At 36.7% G+C, this 19,691-nt stretch overlaps 1 protein-coding gene across 11 annotated transcripts in view; it reads left to right on the forward strand.

Annotated features, from left to right (window-relative positions):
* The window catches only part of NFIA (nuclear factor I A), a 369,193-nt gene that overhangs the window by 175,013 nt on the left and 174,489 nt on the right, over positions 1 to 19,691 (forward strand). For all 11 annotated transcript variants that reach the window (XM_014456716.2, XM_023754653.1, XM_023754654.1 and 8 more), the window contains one exon: positions 15,859 to 15,924. In XM_014456716.2, the coding sequence (XP_014312202.1) occupies positions 15,859 to 15,924 (66 nt within the window). The remainder of the gene's footprint in view (positions 1 to 15,858; positions 15,925 to 19,691) is intronic.

Here is a 19,691-nt window from a genome sequence, read left to right on the forward strand (position 1 = left end):
GTGCTCATGAGAGTGCTTGGCACACAGTAGGGGCTTGATACATACTTGTTGGTTTTATTTGTGGAATGATATGTTGACTACATGATTACAGTGTGCTTTTAAGAAATTTTAGTTGTTTCTATTTTCTGTGTTGCTAGATTTTTAATATTTTAATCAGCGTATGACAAACATTTCTGAAATAATTTCAGATTTTTCAATGACGCCTGAAGTGCCATTTACTCTTTTGCCATTATTAGTTTCTTGGGACTTACAATCCTTAGGGAAAAAAATGATTAGACTTAAAGAATTAGGAATTTTAGGGGAGATCTAGCTGGTTTACTTTAATAGCCTTGAAGATGAGATAAATGACACCGAGGATTACCGAGTTTTTGACAATTGATTCTCAATCCCAGATTTCCTGATTCTGAACCTGATGTTCTTTTGGGGGTTATTAAGCAAATACCTTAAAGCTTTTCCTCTCTGGTGTTCTCTCTCACTCTTGGTCTCTCATCTGTGAGTCCGTTCTTTAGATGAATTGGGGAATAGTGAAGTGCCGCAGCAGAGCAGGACTGGGGGGTGCACTTCACGTGGGAATGTCTTGGGCCTGCTGCAAGGGGCAGCCGGCAGAAAACAGCGAGCTGGCGATCTGCCTCCCTTGCAAAGTTATTTCTCTTATTACAACAGAGCTAATTAGTGGATTTTCTAATGTAGGGAAGTGTTGCCGTTAGTAAAAGTTTCCTCGGCGCCAGAAAGCAGATGGTGGCTGTGAGCAGTGCTTTCTTTTGCCAGGTTTTGTATATGCTTTCTAAACCTGCAAGAGATTTTGCTTTCCCAGATTTCAGACTTCAGATTGTTTTTTTATTTCTGAACAGAAATGGAAGCTTATGTTTAAATGTACGTGCCTCATGTGGCCCGTTTGACACATCATAGTTACTTGAAAATGTTGAGTAACATTTGATGTTCTGCATGAACTTCTCTGAGAGCCTTGGGACATTTTTACGTTGTTCTAGACTTTCTCTCCTTACAGAAACCAAGACCTTGTGCTTGGAGATTGGCACAATAGGGGGTTCTGGTAGGGTTATGAAAAGCAGCCTATAAGATTTTCTTGATGTGGAAATCTGTTTTATTTTGTCTTGTTTTGCTGCCAATTACTGTGTAAATACCAGTTTTTCTCAGTGAGGTTCCTAAGAGCCTGCATCTATTCATTATGACGTCAGTGTTTGTGTGCTGGTTTGAATAATTCCTTTGCCTCTCTACTACTGGTGAGATGTCATTCTCTTTCTGTTACTTTTAAATTCTCTTTTTGCCTAATCCTTTTTTATGAAATTCCTTCCAAAAATGTTTGTTTAAATTCTTCCTCATTGAAGTGTAAGCATGTCTGTACAATACCAACATGGCTGTATTAAAACAAAGTGCTTCCTGATTTTAAGGCCAATTGGGAGAATATGCGACTATTCTCCCAATAGACGTGAGGCTGTTTTGTATGGTAAAGACTTAAGGCTTCGTTGACTAGCACTTTAGAAATCTTTTCCTTTCTGCAGAACCTCCATTTAGAGCAGAAAAGGAAATATTTAAATCATTAGGTGAGATGTTAAAGTATAAAATAAAAATGGAAAATGAAACCAACTTAGTGATTTTTTAAAAAATTATTTGGGTAAACATAAAAAGAATTGTCCCAAAGTTACTAAATGGAAAAGTCTTATGAAATGACTGTTCTGTTTTTGGAGGGGATAGACAGAATCAAAGGAAATGAAGGAAGGACCTTCACCCCTTAAATTTGCATCATTACCATGTTAAATTCTTCTGCTACTGTTTCTTCTACTCCCCCCCCCCCCATACTAACCTGGTAACTCAGAGACCTTATGCAGGGTATTATTTTACCTTTAAACCCTGAATAAACTCTGATTTTTTTTTACTTGTAACTCTTCCCATGTCTGTTGCAAATAAAATTTCCTATCTCAGCTGAAGAATTTCTATTTCTGACCTCTGATTCAAATCATACCACTTCTGTTACTGTGTTCTTTTTTCCCCCCTCTTTTTACCATTTCTTCTTTTTCTTTGTTTTTCCCACTGATAATCTGTTTTTATCTTATTTCCTAGTAACCAAAAAATAAAACAGGACAGAGTTTAGAAAGGACACTTAGAGATACATTAAAAAAGATGATTTAGTCACCATGTCTCTTTGCTTTTTTTAAGATTGTAATCTTAAAAGGTGATGCTGAAATCACTCTGAACCACAGGTTAGGGCCCTGGCTCTGAATGCTTGCAGGGGTTTAAACTTTTCTGCATGAAGCCCAGCAGGCAGAGGGTGCAGGTGATACGTGAAAATGAGGACATGATTGGCAGGGGAAGTTGTTCACTCCCCATCTTCTCTATAAGCTTTGGCTTGTCCATAGGCTTCCACCATTACCAAGAAATTGGGAAAACCCTGGAGTCCAGAGATTTGTGATTTTGGTTAACATGAAATGAGCAGATGAGCCATATCCTACTTATAGAAATCTCTACCTCCCCATCCTGCTCTGATAGACTTTGGGAAGGGTTCTAACCTAGAGAAACTCCATGCCACCACCCCCAGTGGAGATGGAGGCAAGTAGATACTCTTAAAAAACAAGTAATGCACATTTTTATAAATGGTCAGAGTTGAATAAGTGGGATTCTTAGTCAACATTATGAGCTAATTCAGGACTGGGTAGTAGCTCACAGTGCCTTGCACACAGTAGGTGATCAATAAATGTTTGATGGACTGAAAGAAACAGGCTTCGTCCTCCTGAGGGTGATTAATTATTAGTAATCCCTAAAGAATGAATCTCATTGAAAATGATTTTTGAAAAGAGAATTCTTGTAAAATTCTAATCACTCACTCAGACTTTTTGACAAAGAGAAGTTGTTGAAATATTACTTATCTTAGAGACTAGCCCCAAAACATGATTTTTTAAAATTAAAATAATTCAAGTGACAAATAAGAAGCTTTTTTTAAAAGCACATACTGTAGATAGTTCATTATATTAATCCTATACGAACTATTACTAGGTATTGGATGGAAGACAATTTAATTTTAGGATTATTACTAAGCACATTACTCATTCATATTGAGTTACTGAAATGGAAAATACTATCTCTCCTCACAATATAACCACAGAAAAGGATGTAGATTGTATCCTAAAATGAAAACAAAAATGACAGCTAAAAGGAACTCGAGGTGAAGGTTAGAGCACACCAGCTCCATTGGCACCAAACCCGGGTGGAAGTGGGTGTCCACTGTGGACAATTTGTGACAGCTTTTCTAACCTCAAAGCTGCATAAGTGAATTCATGTGTTTTAATAATCTAGGTGTTTTTTTTTTCTTGTTATATAGGATGTTTGCAGTTTTCTTATTTGTATCAACTCACATTTTTGAAATCTTATAATTCAGTATAGGTTTTGGTTATAAAGTTCATTGACTAATCTTTTTAGCATGTTCAACTGCTCCCTGGTATAAAGATACACAGAACTTGATGGCTTCCAAGTGTGGTTCAAACATCCAAAGCTCTTGAGATTAGCACCATGTGAAGAAATTTTAAAATATTGTACTGCAATTAATTTTAAATATCTTAGCACTGCATATGTGAGAAAGAAAGCCATGATAGAATCCAAATGGAAACTCCTAAAAGTGAAATGATTCAGTACATTTAAATCATTTCATCTATCTTAAAGACATGGGAATAAAACATACATGACTATTTCTACTTACATAAAGCTTGGGTGAATTTCTAAAGAATCACGTATCTTATGAGCTTTGTTATGATAACTAGAGACCCAGTGCATGAATATGTGCACAGCTTACACCCCCAGGCTTGCAGCCCCAGCTGGTGCCCCCAGCCCCGCAGTCCTGCCTGGCACCCCGTGGCCTGGTGCTGCCCCCTCACCTGTTCCACCATCCCGCCTGTGGGGCAATCGATTGGGGCCGGCCCTCCCCCACCCCTGGCCCGGCTCCCTCAGCGCCTGGGGCAGGGCCACTGCCGCTGCCTCTGGTCGCCCTCTGCGGGGTGATTGGTGGGGCAGTCGGGCCCTAGTTTGCACCCACCTTGGCCTGGCACCGCCCGCTCACCTGCTCCACCATCCTGCTGTGGTCCCGCTCTTGTCGGGGCCCATCGGGGCCAGCAGTGGCTCCACTGCCGCTCACTGCCAGTGCTGCATCGCTGACGCCCGCCATGTTTCGTGCCACCCCCTGGTGGTCAGCACACATCATAGCAAGTGTTCAAACTCCAGGTTGAACAATTTGCATATTAGGCTTTTATTATATAGGATATAGAGAGTCTGAGGACCATTTGATAGGCCAAATGAATGTTAACTTTCTATATTCATGCATATTTGTTACAGGTTCAGAAACCAAGTCATTAGGGCAAAGTTATTATCAATGTGGAAATTGATACTATTTTAAAGTGTGTTTATATATATATATATATATACACACACACACACACACACACACACACACACACACACACACTAGTATATGTATGTATATATATATATATATATACTAGTATATGTGTATATATATATATATACTAGTATATATATATATACACACACATATATATGTATATATATGGAGATATATCTGAAGTATTTTTTAAAGTATTATTCTAAATTTTAGGATCTGAACTAAATTCTTTAAGGATACCTTATTCAGTATCTCCTAAACAAAAAGTTTTCTGGTGTTCTGGATGACATGATGGATCAGGATAGAAAGAGAAAACATTATTTATGGGCTTCTGTGGCCAGGGTTGGCCAAGTCACTGAAGATAAATATTTGCAACTCTTAGTGGGCTATTTGCAGTCACTTATAAAGAAGAGACAGTCTTTGATATATAGTGGTTATTGCATTCATATTTTTTCTAATTGCATTTATGATCAGCAGCACATAAAAAAATACCACCTAGTCCCTTTTGATGAAATGGGAGTCCCCGTTTTCAGTGCAGCCATAAAATGAACAACTGGATTGCTAATACTAAGTTTCAAATGAGAATTCTAGAGCTTGACAGAGCTTTTACAATATACCTCAGCCCCTTCCTTCTGGTCCTGGATTGAGGCCCATAAAGCCATAGGGTCAGAAAAATCCATCCAAGAACATCTGTTGACATCTCCCAATAGGCCCTGTTTTATTTCATGGCCTTGAAAGAGCTATTTTTCACTTGTGATTTCAATTCTATTTCAACAGACATCTATTTGTACCTATATGTTCCAGATACTGTGCTATCTGGCAATAAAAATAATGAGGTAGGAAATAAAAGTAAGTAGTCAATGTGATTCTTTAACTAGTTGATATACTTTAGAAAAACTGCTACTAGGTATTGTTCAGTTAGAGAATTACTGTTTTTGTAATTTAAAAGGCATTTTAAATCATGCCATTCAGCTCTCATAATCTTGGCAGTCAGGCAATTTGGAGGATGAGTAAATTGAAGTTCAGAGAAGTTAAGGGGCTTGCCTAATTCCACAGAGCTAAAATGGCCATAACGCACTCATACCCAGGTTTTCTAATACCAAGTCTTTTGCCTTTTTCATTGTACCACAGCTACCTTTGTTAGAACTGTCATTTCTGTTGAAGGGAGGACACCAGGCCTGATAAGGAATAACATTTCTCACTACCTGTGAAATTGTTTCTGAGAGAAAAAAATCTGATTTTCAAAACTATTTTGATATTGTACACCATTCCAAGTAATGCTAATTATGTGGTAATAGCTTTATATTTCACTTGAAAGAACTCTGCCTAAATCCTCTCTGTCTTGCTAGAAAAGTTAATACCACCCATTCCCAGCAATAGTTAGCATCCAGGCTACTGTGAATTCTGTTACAGGCTACAGTTAGTGGTATTGGTTGTTATTAATAGTAAAAGAATAAAAGCTATTACAGATATGCACAGTACCATGTTGCTAATCAGCAGATAGGACTTAATCAAGAGGGGATGCCACAGAATCTTGATTTTATTATCATTATCCTGATTGACGGAGGACATAGACCTTGCCTTTATTCATTTTGTATCTCCAGATATACTGAATGAATGGCACATACTGGATGCATTAACGAATGCAATGAATTGATGAATGGAATAGGCACAAAGAAAAGGAGATTTAAGGAAAGAAGTGCTGTTTCAAGACAATGTTCCAGTATCATTTCCCCCTTTGATTAGGAGTAGTGGTGTGAATGTTGCTAACACTGCAGAATCCCAGACTTGTCTAAACTCTCTAGTTATATCTCTCACAGTGGTGGAACTCATGAGTACACTGATAGTCCTGTTTTCTTAAATACTTTAGGGAAAAAAGAAAGAAAGAAACCCCAAACTTCCTGATTTATTCAACCACAGAATCTCCAACCTTCTCATTTAGGAGTCTGCATTTTCTAAGCAAATTGTTACTATGCCATTCTCATTTCTAATCTTCCATAGAATTATTTTCATTTTCTGGGTATGGCTATTACAGGGTCCAGTTGGTTTTTGAGAGTTTGGTCATTTAGTCAGTGGATTTAAATATCTCCTACCATGTTTTCTCCCTGTTCCCCATTCATCCCCCCACAATCAGTTCTTAATTTCCTTCCCACCTTTTTTCCTTTCCAAGCAGGAAAATGTCACAGTGACCACCTTGTCATCCAAAATTCCATCTGAACCTTAGCTCTGGGGGTCTTCTTCTCTGGGCCTTAACCTTACTTTTAGACAGTTGTCATTATCTTTGTCTAAAGGTCATAGCTAAATTGAATAAAAGGAAAGCTGTGTTTTCCTGTCGATGCACAAAGGCAGTATTGACTTCCCTAATCCAGTTTACTGAGGGGTGAGAGAATTAAATTAGATATCTAAGCACAGAAATTGAGAGCCTTTGAAAACAAAGATAAGGAGACAAGACTGTATTTTCCCTTTTCCTGGGAGCTCTGGGCTCAAGATTTTGCAGGTGTGTCATCTGATCCATGGCTTACATCGATCAAAACTGTGCCAATGCATATTTAATTAGCAAGGGGACCCTGGGTGCATTATAGCCATCATCCCTATATTGAATGGACTGTCAGACTTTCTGCACACTTCTCCACCCCCACCTTCCCCTCAACTGGAGTCCCCTCCCTTGCCTCCTGGTTTGGGAAGCTTCATTTTGTTTGAGCAGCTAAAAAGTTTCTTTGTTTTTAGCTGCTGATGCATACAGCACCACTGAGGAGAATACAAACAAGTAGAGTCCTAAAGTGTTTATTTTGTCTAGGAAGACAAGCTAAACCAATTGGATTCCTTTGGTCAGATTTTCAAACCCTGTAGAAAACCAACAAGAAAAAAACAAAAAGAAAAGAAATATACTGTTCAACTCTTCCCGTATTATAAAGAGTTAGTTATATTAAGATTTTAAAAAAAGAGGATTACAGGATAACTAATAATAGAATTAAAAAATACATATCTTATATTTTGATAGAAAAGTATTTTCTTTTAAAAACTCCGTTTTTGATCATCAGATAGGGCATATTAGGAAATTTTTTATTTAGTCCAATTTGTGTGACAAAAATTCACCATTCTGTCCTGAGTCTATCATACTATTAGGGAATGAAGTTATTTAAGACAGAAGGGGGGCAAAAAGTTAGAGCTGGATATGTTTTGTTTTGTTTTTTAAGTCTCAAAGGTTTCATGGAAGCTTCTATTGGTAAGGATTCTTAAAGTGACAGGAGGTTTGGAGTTTTGCCTCAGACAGGTTATTTCATGGGATTGTGGTCACCATTCATTTTCACACAGGTTACAAAGCCTGAATACCCAGACAGTGTTGTCTGATAAACAGATGCAATGCACCAAGACTGCTTAGAATAAAGGCAACAGACTGTGAGCACATGTTTAGGACTCATTTAAACTCATCAGCATAGTGTAGCTCATAGTTCTCTGTCTCTATTCTACTTTTGAGGTAGCTTCTTGCTGATAAAGTAACAGGGAAATTTTCTTTTTCTGCTACAACTTGATGCAGAGACTCATGGGAAATTCATTTGCATACATCTTGTTACAAAGACTGACTACTTCCTGGCTTAGACAAAGTGTTGCCTGATAAACAGACTTAACACACAAATGTCTGTCTGGAATAAACAATGGCAAGCTGAAATTTACATTTCCATTATCAGAGATAATCTCTTTCCCAGTATATGGGAATTAAGTACCCTTTCTTTAAAACCAGGTCTGTAATGCTGATGGTCTATACCAGAATCACATAGTGTGTGGGTTGGTATTGATATTTTAAAGAAACAACAACAAAAAACTTGTGTGGATGGGAATATTTATACTGCAGTGGTAAATGTACATTTTTGGGGGCACCTTACTGTTTCAAATCCAGTTTTTCTTGCATTATTATATTGGATCCCGCAAGATTCTTGTTAAGTTAGGCAAAATAGTCATTAGTGTCCCCACTTAACAGATGAAGAAACTTGAGATCCAGAGCAGTTAAATTATAAAACTGAGGTTTCTTTTTGGGGGGTGCCATCTTTTTACCATTTCAGACTCCTTTTTTTTTAAAAATATATTTTATTGATTTTTTACAGAGAGGAAGGGACAGGGATAGAGAGTTAGAAATATTGATGAGAGAGAAACATCAATCAGCTGCCTCCTGCACACTCCCTACTGGGGATGTGCCCGCAACCAAGGTACATGCCCTTGACCGGAATCGAACCTGGGACCCTTGAGTCCGCAGGCTGACGCTCTATCCACTGAGCCAAACCGATTAGGGCTCAGACTCCTTTTAATACTGACATATGAATGCAAAATGTTAATATTTAGAGTACTACCTTAAATACTTAAATGGCATGGTTACCCTCAACAGAGGGTATTTTATTACTTTAGTACATTTCTTTACAGATATCCAGATACATGAAAATAATGCATGTAGACTAAAACTTAATTATGCGTTATTTTCATTTGGCATGTGTTTTTATAACGTGGAAGTAGACAGGGAAAATTTCTACTTTCTGTTGTATAGATGAATATATGAGTACTCTTCAAGTACATACTCTGTTTAAGAACTTAAAGAACTTAACTGTTATAATTAATTTTATTTATGGGGAAAAAAAAGTTGACTACGAAGGGGAAATTACCACAATTCTGATGTACGCAATAATGTTATAGTAACAGCTTTTAAAAATACATATATTTTTATTGATTTCAGAGAGGAAGGAAGAGGGATAGAGAGAGAGAAACATCAGTGATGAGAGAGAATCATTGATTTGGCTGCCTTCTGAACATCCCACACTGAGGATCGAGCCCAGACCCGGGAATTGAACAGTGACCCCCTGATTCCTAGGTCAAACCTCAACCACTGAGCCACGCCAGCTGGGCTATAGTAATAGCTTTTTAAGCAGGTCTTTATACATGAGTGGGAAGATGACCAGGTTGATTCAATAGCTTGAATTCTTAATTGATCAACAGGTCACTATCACAAGTCAAAACAGCCTCTATTATGGGAAAAACAAAACTCAAATGACTACCTAAGCACTTGTTTATTTTAGTCATAGAAAATGTGAGGACTTATAAATGTAGTCAGAATATCTCATGCTTTTGTATATCTTTAGTAATCACATATTCTTCCCATTGAGTTCATCTATAACTACAAAGAAAAAGCTGATTATTATTTGAAATCAGCCTCATGGGAAGACTGAAGATTTAAAGATTGAGTCATTTTGTCATTACGTTGAGAGTGACTGAATTTGTATTTTTAAAGCTTAGAAATGATTTCCCCTCACTGTCATAACACAACAATAGTTACACCATTTTTTCTCTCAATGTGTTTAAACTGTGTATCATACTGCAACCGCCTTGCGCACATAGAAAAATAACACATTTATGAGTAGGTGATAAGACAGTTGAATCATTCTTCAACCTAAACCATCTCATCATCATACATAGCCCCAACTAAACAGATGGGCCTTGAATGTCAGCATTAATGCCAAAAAATCTCATTTCTGCAAATTTAATATTTCACAAATTCTTCTTCAGAAAGGACTTGTAAAAAGTTTTAAGCAGGAAAGCGGTAGCCACCTACATTATATAATGCTCTTCAGTATGTGATACACAGGAGTGGCTTAGGGGTGGATCTCCGAGCAGCTGGCCGCCCCCGGGGTGGTCTGGTGGAGCCCTTCCAAGTCTCTGCTGCATGAACACAGGCTTCCTGCTCCCTCTGAATCCTGATTAGAGGAGAGCAGGTCCAGTGTGTGCAGATGAGCCTGCTCCTTTTGGAACCAGAGCGTTTCCTTCCCCAAACGCCCCATCTCCCTTCGGTGAAGGACTTGCTCTCTCTACTTTGATTGCTGCAGATCATGCACGCACACACACATGTCCATGCAAACACTCTGTTCTAGCTAACTGGGGAAGTTGTATTTTAAATACAGTAAAGATAAGACTTGCCATTTAAAGAAGAGGAGAGTGTTTCCACTTAAAAGCTAAGAAAACTTTCATGGTATGACTCACCTTACAGTTTACCTGTTTTAAAACATAGGTTATTATATGTTTTTCATTAAGTGGGCCACAGTTATATACATTAATTGACATAAAATTTCAGTTTGGTTATTTTACCTATTCTCTGGAAATGCTAATAATAATTGAATAATTTTCGTGGTCCAGATTTAAGGATGGTATTACATATTTCTGTTAGTTCTTTGTCATGACCATGATGGATAATGTATTTAGCTGATGCCATTGTATTCATCAGTGTTTACACATAAGCTACACATTATTTATACATATGTGCACCTTTACACTGACATTCCACATTCTCAAAGATTTTTTTCAAATATTTCCTCACACCCCAGTCTTTAAGGTCATGGTGATACTGGAAAAAATAGACAATATTCCTAAATATTTCAAAAAAGTACTATAATACTTCTTTGATAACTGTAGCTATGAGACTAATGAGCGAAACGTGACCCTCATAGCCATTTGATTATCTAGATTTCCTTACTGTAATAAACAGGCTATGATACTGGATGATCAAAGTAGAGTAATTCTAAACCTTACACTACCAATCAGAAATATAATTATTTTCCCATCGTAACATTGTGGATGTGGAAAAATGAGTATCAGTATTCTCTGACCTGACTCTTCTGCAGAGGGATCATCTCCCTAAATATAAAAATCAAAAGCTTACCTAAATGCTGAACATCTCTGAAGGCTACAATTCTAGAGAGTAACTGTTTGTTATATTCAGAGTATAATCACCCTTACTTCTTATTTTCTTTTACCCCAGGAATGCTCTTAAATCTTAATTTATTTGCAGGAAAGTATTCATTCCTGTCTTTGCCTTTTCTTTCTCACACTATAAACAACTCCAGCTCTTTTCTGTGGCATTTTCACTTTATTTCTTCCACTTGACTAATTCATTTTTGTTTCTGGGTACCTCCTGGTTTTTTTATACTGCCTTTTAATCTGGGAGATTTAAAACTGGACACAAAATTCGAACGAAGGATTTTCAAATTTCATCTTTAGCCAAATCATTATACTTGTAGGGAGGTTGAAACTTAGGCTAAGTTATTTTGTTAGTGGAACGAGAATTTGTACTTTTATTGTCTATAGACTTGTGCTGATAGCATGTTGACTGAACAGGAATTACCCTGGTTTGTTTTAGGGTAGGAAGGCTTCTTCACCACAGCATGCCTGTTCTTCCTTTATCAGCTATTCACACAACAGTCATTAGCATTCTGAGGTGCTCTTTGGGTGTCAGAATATGGCAGGTTTCTCTTTGTATTTTTTGAATGTGTGAAATATTCCTCTGTTGTCCATCATTTAAGTCTATACATAGTTCCAGGGACCTCCTAATGTATCACACACCATCCTGAGCTCCTGCTGTTCTGAGGAGCCTCTTATGGTTGTGTCGGCCAGGGGATCATAGGAGGAGATCATCTAAACACTGTGCAAGGTCCCCCACACCCCACCCGAACCAGAGGGATGTGCCTCTCTCACCCCTGCCAGACCCCACAAAAGGGGGAACATCTAGCAGAAATAAAGGCATTTTCTCCCTCCTTTATCATTTTAGAAGTCCCAGTCCCCTTTTAGGTTTTAGGTTGTGAACTTAGTATGTTTTTCAGTCACTAGCCATGGTTCAGTGTTAGAAAGCTGAACAAGTAAAAATTCATCTCCTTACTTCAGCAGTCCTTGAATCCTTGGCTGGGCCAGGTACCCTTAAGGTACTGAGGATAAAACAAGAGTTTTCTTACAGAGCTCAAATCCTCATAGGAGATCATTTAAAATCACCTTAGTACCTAAGTACAACTTAACATATGTCACACCATAAGAGATACATACACATTGAAGGACTGGAGAGGAGGAAGTTTAATTCTAGGTCAAGATTTAGCAACATTCCCTCTTTGCTTCATTCCTAAAGAACATAAAACACATGGAAATGGAGCCTATATTTTTTTGTCTAATCGGTTTTAGCATCTTGACATGTTTTTGTCATTCTTCACTTTCCCCAAAGGGGTATTTTCTGAGATTTCATGCTGAGGGGAGTTGGGGGAATGCATATGTGCTTAAGTAGCAAATGCAGTGCGAGGTTTCTGTTTTTGCATCGCACAAGCTTATGGAAGCAGAGACTAATATGTAGGCATTGGGATTTATTTTATTCCTTTCCCCAGTGATTATGTTGATAGTGAAATATCTTTGTCTGAGTACTTCAGCAATATAGCTGTAGGCGCCATAAAATGCATAGATAGATGGCCACCAGTTCAATTAAGAAGTCCCAACCCAGCCTCCTATATGCAAACCCAGTCTATTTTAGGTTTAAATTTCTGCTCATAAATTTTTTAAAAACCAAAAGAAATATTGCTTTTCAAGGTTACATTGAAGTCTAAGGTTTCTTTAACAAAAAGCAAATCCCTAGATGGGAAAAAAATTGATAACCCTAATGTACTTCCTCACAATAGCATTTCCAACTCCATCATTTAAACATACTTTAAATAATATTCTCTTCATATATAAATCACCTAGTTTTCAACCAGGTGACCAGAGAAAATGATTGCCAAATGTAACATCTAAGATATGGAATCCAATTCTATGCAGTCAGGCTTGTTTTTGGGTGGGCCTCTAATTATTTCAGGTGGAAGGAATCAACTAATCATGGGATAATTGTCCAAAAAAGTCAGACATAATGTTACCTTGGCTGCTGATAGGCCACTACCAAGTGTAAAAAAGAGAAAAGTAAATTAATTGTTAACCTTCATGATAGTGTTTTAATGCAAATGCCCAAGAAAGAGATCTTTCATTTGTATCAATTATGTATGGGTCGGAATTAATTTGTAATTCTGGTCATCTGGTTGGCTCCATAACAGCATTGGTGACCTTTTGCAACAGCAGAGAAAGTGTCCATGTGTGCTCAGCATAGAATAGCACCAGAATAGCACCGGGACTCGGTAATTTTGTCCCTCGGTTCAGAGAGGAATGGTTTTAAACGGTCCATGGTAGGAAATAATTATTGAAGTTTTAAAATCATTTACATTTTCTTATAGATCTTTGACTTTGCTTATCCCTTTTCCAGGATGGCGTATTTTACTATGCAGTCCTCTGTGGATAACAGCATCTCCAGCTTTTGAATAAAACTGGAGAAATTAAATTCCGTTCCCAGTTTGGCAAAGTGCCTTCTCCAGTGTTTGTATCTGAGCTTTCACAGGAGCACTGCCGCCCCTTTCAGACCAACTCTCAGCAGTCTCCTGCCGCTCGGTCCTTTGCTATTTGTTTGCTTCTTTTTCCATGGCTTGGAATTTTAAACTTTCTTTGAACTTATCTATTCATGTTTTCTGTAATCATGTTGTATTTCTCTAAAGATACAGTGGCAAATCAAATGTAAAGGCAAAGTAAAAAAAGAAAAGTCCACTTGAGATTATTTTAAAAAATTGGGTCTCTCATTACCCTTTTTGCCTTCATATTAATGGATAAATGTCAGGAAATTAATTGGCTATTGTATGTTGAAATTAATTGAGATAGACAATGTTTTTTTTTTCATTTGTTCATGAAGAACTGATTAATTATGAAGATATTACACCTAGAAGAATATTGTCTGAGCTATCATATAGAAAGTGGGGTTTGCTAGTATTACTCCAAAGGAAATGTTCTATTTGGCAAGATTTTATGTTTCTATTTTGGGATATGATCAGGAAGGATTTTAACTTTTCCTAAAACAAAATTATATATTTTCTTTAATTTTTATTTTGGATATTAATGCCTTAAAATTTTCCAGGACAAAAATAATAAAGGTATTCCTTCCTTCTAAAACATGTTGACTGTCTTTTCAGAATATCTCATTTTTAATTTTTAATGGCAAAATTATAGGGTTTTTTTCTTAGGAAAGAATGAAGGCAGCCACACCATATTTTTAAATTGTTTGCTATAAAAATAATATTCATTTATGAAGTTGAAATTTAAATATGGTTCAACATTAATTTTCACTTTCAATTTTTAGTGCAGGCTTTGTATTTCATTTCATGGTTCATTCTAAAGGATTTCTCTAAAGTTTCTTGACCTATAATACTTTTTACTTTTTTCTTCACTAAGGCGATTGTTATAAGATGATAAAAGCTATCACTTTGCCAGACTTAAATAAAAATTCACATTCCACATCTTTTGTTAATTGAACCATTGAATCAACATAGAATTTTTGCTATGGTCACCAGGTTAAAATCATCTGAAAAATTTTAGATAGACATTTTCTTTATAGTATGTTCCTATAATTAAAATCTTCATTTGTTTAAAAGCAGGAAGACTTTCTAAGTTATAAATTAGCAGTTCTCAACCCAGAGTCACTAGTCCTGATACTTCTTTTTACACTATCTCCAAGAAAGAGAATGGTACTGCCCTAACTCTGTTGAAATAGAGGCAATATTTCCATTTTATTCAGTTATGGGTCATGATCTTTTGATCTTGCATTGAACTTCTTGCTGAAAGATGGTCAAATTTCAGACAGTTAAGTCTAATCCTATAAAGTCAAGGTAAAGTTTGGATTCAGGCTTTTCACAGATAATATACATTTTTCTAGAAAAATACTTTCATTTTTAGATAATGTTTTATACCATTTTAAGTCTCAGAAAATGTTTTACATCAAAAAGTTTTCCCCTTGACATATTTTGCCTAATTTTTTTCCACCTAGCTAGTTCTTTCAATTCTGTGAAATTCTTTTGATCTAACTTAATTTTAACCTCGTTTTTAAATCATTTTATTTTACATGATCCCATTTATAAGTTAAATTACTTGAATTAATTTTTTTAGTTTGAAATGATTGTGTGTTTTTTTTAAAAAAGGAATTCGATAAAGGGTGTGCAAGAACCTGTCTTTGCTAAAGTGTGGGAAACGTACCTTTTAGAAAGACACCACTGATTTATCCTGTTAGTTCAAGGAAATGTGCTAGAATATTAGGACGCTGGTATTTAATGGTGTTAGTCTGCATAGTCTGTTGCTGTAATACAGAGCTAAATATCAACAGAACTTGTTACTGTTATTTGGGCTGCTTTTATATACCAGCTTCAAAACATGTTTTGACACTTTATTATGTTCTGAATCAAGCTTCAGATGTGTGTAATGAAGGATGAAGTCTTGAGCAGACTCTAGTGTATAAATCATGGAGAAGAGCAGTTTGGAAATGGTCTGTAAGAGAATGGTCTTTCTGAAGAGTTTCAAGTTATGATCTGGCACAAGCCAAACACACTGGAGGCGTAAACAAAACCGAGGTCCTCTCTAAGGGCACAGGCTGCTGTTGCTGCTCCCCATTCCCCTTTCTTTTCTTCTTTTGTTCATCATGTTATTTCTGTAACATTCTCACTCCTGGTTTATATGCTGAACCTTTTGAGAAAGTCTGGCACCTCTGATCCACTTTCTCTCACAGACCCTATAATTGTTGGCTGTATTTTTATGTTTTTCAGATTCAAGTCAATCTGAAAGTCCCAGCCAGCCAAGTGATGCTGACATTAAGGACCAGCCAGAAAATGGTAAGTTTAGCTTTGAGAGTCTACAGTAGCCAGCAGCTAATCAAGTACAAGGATTTCAGAGTCTGCCCTATGGGTGGCCCACAGTAGGAACAATGGGAGGACTCAAGGAGTACTCTGGACCACTCTCACAGCCCCCCACCACCTCCACCCCCACACACTGTTGGGTACACATGGCACCTTAGTTCCTAAGGAAGTTGATGACTAGACAGGTGGAGTTGACTTGCCAAATTAGAATCTTTTACAGCATAAGTGAGGAATCAAGACTGTTTCATTTCATGTTCGTTCCTTTAAAAGTGGCGTATGCCCCTCGATCTTCTTCAGTAGTAATTTAAGATCATTGACAAGTATTTTTGAGGCCTTTTAAGAGTTCAACACTTTGCTCATGGCTTTAAGAAAATGATCTCTGTCTTTGAAGGGTTTTCGCTTTAAATTGTCTAAAAAAAACAATAAGGGTACATGACTATTAAATTCCTCAATTGCATAACTATATAAACTCTCTGGTACAGAAATATGAATAGATCCTTTGTATACAAATACAATAGCGTCCAATAAAGTACAGAATTTAAGGTATGTACTCCAAGTATGGAAAAGATTATAATAGGTTCGAATTTTCAATTGAGTAAAATCATCAGTTTCAATAAAAACCAATAAGTGAACTAGAAGTACTTATCATATGATAAACATTACATTATGTACTTTCACAGATGTCATCTCATAGAGTTCCCAAATGCTCACCTTGGTCATTGAACTGAAGGCTCTAATGGGAGTACTTGACATTAAGGGGCCTGTGAGGGGAATATGGTGTTGTGGTTAAAACTCAGGTTGAGGTGTCAGACCTACATTAAAGTTCTGCCTCTTCTGTCCCTTACCTTTGTAATACTGAATAGGTTATTTAACTCTCAGGGTACAGATTTCTTCTTCTTCTTTTAAATAATATGGTAATAATATTACCTACCTGTTGAAGAATTAAGTAAGATCATATGTACATATTCATATAGTTTATGCTTTAAAAATTGTTGGCTGTTGTTTAGTATAACTCATATTATTTTCTAGTCAGTATAATCCAACAATTTTTATTCCATCTTTGCAGAATGAGCTCATTCCTTGAGTCTCTCTTCCTTTTGTTGTTCTATACATGTTTCCATTTTGAATTTTCATCTGATCTGTTGGAATAGATAGGTAAACTGAATTATTGTAGGATGGAGGATTGAGCTTACCACATTAGATATCCTATTGCTAATTTTTCAGGGTTTGTTTAATTTCCCAAGCCTGGGAAATTCTTTGTAACATTGTTGGGCTCTACTATTAAATATGGACTGTCTGGTGATTCATCTTCTCTTCCTGGTATGTTGGTGGCATTTTCTGTCAAAGTTGTCTTTTCAAAGCAGGCATTAGAGAGAGAGGGAATGAGAGAGAGAGAGAGAGAGAGAGAGAGAGAGAGAGAGAGAGAGAGAGAGAGAAACTGCTGAAGCTTATTTATAGAGGCATAAACAGCTACATCTTATTTTTTGTTAATATTTATAAGAGTGATTTATAGATTAGTTTCATTCTTTATATCCTACTTGACTTATAGGTGATGCCTTAAATGTTTTTTTTTCATATATTATGTTTATCTACAATCTGCCTGAAGTTGTGTTCAGAGATAATTTTTTTTTCATTTTTAAAATGTTATGGGCTGTAGGGGTATGTGGTTCACGTACTTAGGTCGGATGGCCCCTCCTGCAGGCCTGCGATTCATCTGTCTTCATAAAATGGCCGACAAGCTGTTCACATGCAAATATAAATTGAGAGCATGAGAGGCCTGGCATGCTTTTCTGGAGCTGCCTGCAATACCGATATTGTGTGCTTTCCATTCCAAAAAGCAACCAGGACTGAGCCTAGATTTTTCGGCCAAAGGCACAGTGATAACTAGCCAAGTTCATTTTAACCCCAAATTACTTAGTGCTACCTCAAGGATTCACGGTACCATTTTGGGGGACTGTATGAGTTCAAAGAAAGAAAGTATTAATATCTCGGAGAGAAAGTTATAAATTCCCATGTTTCCAATTTCTATTTATTTCAAGAAAAAGAAGTAGAAGTTCCTTTGTCTGAGACAACTCGAACTGAAGCTGAGACCAGGGAAACATCAGCCTATTTAGTTTCCTTTATCTGTCTTTTGTCAATCTCAGATGAAGTTATTGGAGGAAAATGATTTTATCTCTTCCCTAAAGACATAATCCCCAAAGGAAAATAATTGAAGATTTCAGGACTAGGTATTTATATGCATTAGATAACTTCCTGGGACTGCTTTGATCGAGTGTTCTTTTGTTTTCCATAACCTCAGGTTATAGAATATGAGCTCGTGAAAGGTTTTTGTTTGTTTGTTTGTTTCATTTTTGTTTTTAAAGAGGGAACTGTCATAAATGTGTCAACAAAACTCTAAGAAGTTTTGGAATCCTGGTGGATAAAGAAGTGACAGACTCTGGTCTTCAAATAAAGTGGGAACTCATTACTCCTTCTTTATGTATAGAAGCAAGGGGAAATAATCTTCTTTTATCCTAGCTCTTGAGGAGAAAGGTAATGGGAAACGAATGGTATTTTCCTAGTAAACCACGGAGAATGAATAGACAAATGGTAACATGCTGTTTCATCCCAAACCATAAACTAGGCTATGTAACTTTACCTAAAGTGGATGCAGCTGTTTCTTCCTTGTCCAACCAGTCTGGTTTTTTCTTTTTTTTTCTCTCTGTGGAATTTTTGCTTTCTTTTTTTGTACTCCCTTAAGACTCAACTGTAAAAGAAAACAAATCTTTGTCCAATTAGAGTATTAGATGGGAATTTTAAGGAATTATCCAAAGCGCAAAGATAAAATATCGGAATCTTCGAAATTCCAAATTGGTCTAATAATTGAAACTCTACCTGCAGAATCAAACAGATCTGAGTTCAAAGGAAATAATGCCTGAATGACTTTGAATAAGCTATGACCCCAATCTCAGTTTTCTTATCATATCAGTAAAACAGGAATACTAAAAGAGCCCACCTCATGTGTATTAAAATGAGAATATGCATATGAAACAGCATAATGCCTGGTTCATAGTAAAGACTCAAAGGTAACCATTCTACTATCCAGTTAAAGCTTGCCGTATGTGTAATGAATACACATACTCCAGAGGTCAAAAGCTGGGAGCCTGAGATTGAAAGCATGATAGTGTGAGAATAAACCAAGACTTAGAGACAACTTCTGTACTAGTAGGTACTTACTCTGTTCTGAAATGTCAGCCATAAATCTCCTCAAGTCTGTCCGTAATCCTCACAGTGCCGTATCTATCTCACTGTTCAGTTCTAGTCCTCACATTCTGTTCTGTCTTCATCTCCCAGGAGTTGAGAACTACCAAGGCAATTCAGAGTTGATAGAAACTTCAGAATTAGTACTCAAGAAAAGGTGGTTCTGGAAAAAAGGGATTCCTCCTAGATGTCTTCAATTTTAGCCGAGGTTTTGCTTGGCTCAAAGCAAATAGAATGTGGCTCATTAAAAACTACAAGCTGATTAAGGGTAGGATTCATGACAAATTCCTTTTCAAAACATCTTGCATAACACATAGCTCTGTGCCTTGAACTTAGTAGGTACCTGATACTTATTTACTTAATGAATTAAGTTAATTAATAGAGGAATATGTTGTCATTATCCCCAAATCTTTTTTGAGTGTGTGCTCACTGTTGATTTATTAAAGGTTTTAAAGGGAAAAAAGTACAATAAAACCCTGGAAAAGATGAAAATCTAATTTGGG

This window comes from Myotis lucifugus, unplaced genomic scaffold, assembly GCF_000147115.1.
Source record: "Myotis lucifugus unplaced genomic scaffold, Myoluc2.0 scaffold_63, whole genome shotgun sequence".
Lineage (NCBI taxonomy): Eukaryota > Metazoa > Chordata > Mammalia > Chiroptera > Vespertilionidae > Myotis > Myotis lucifugus.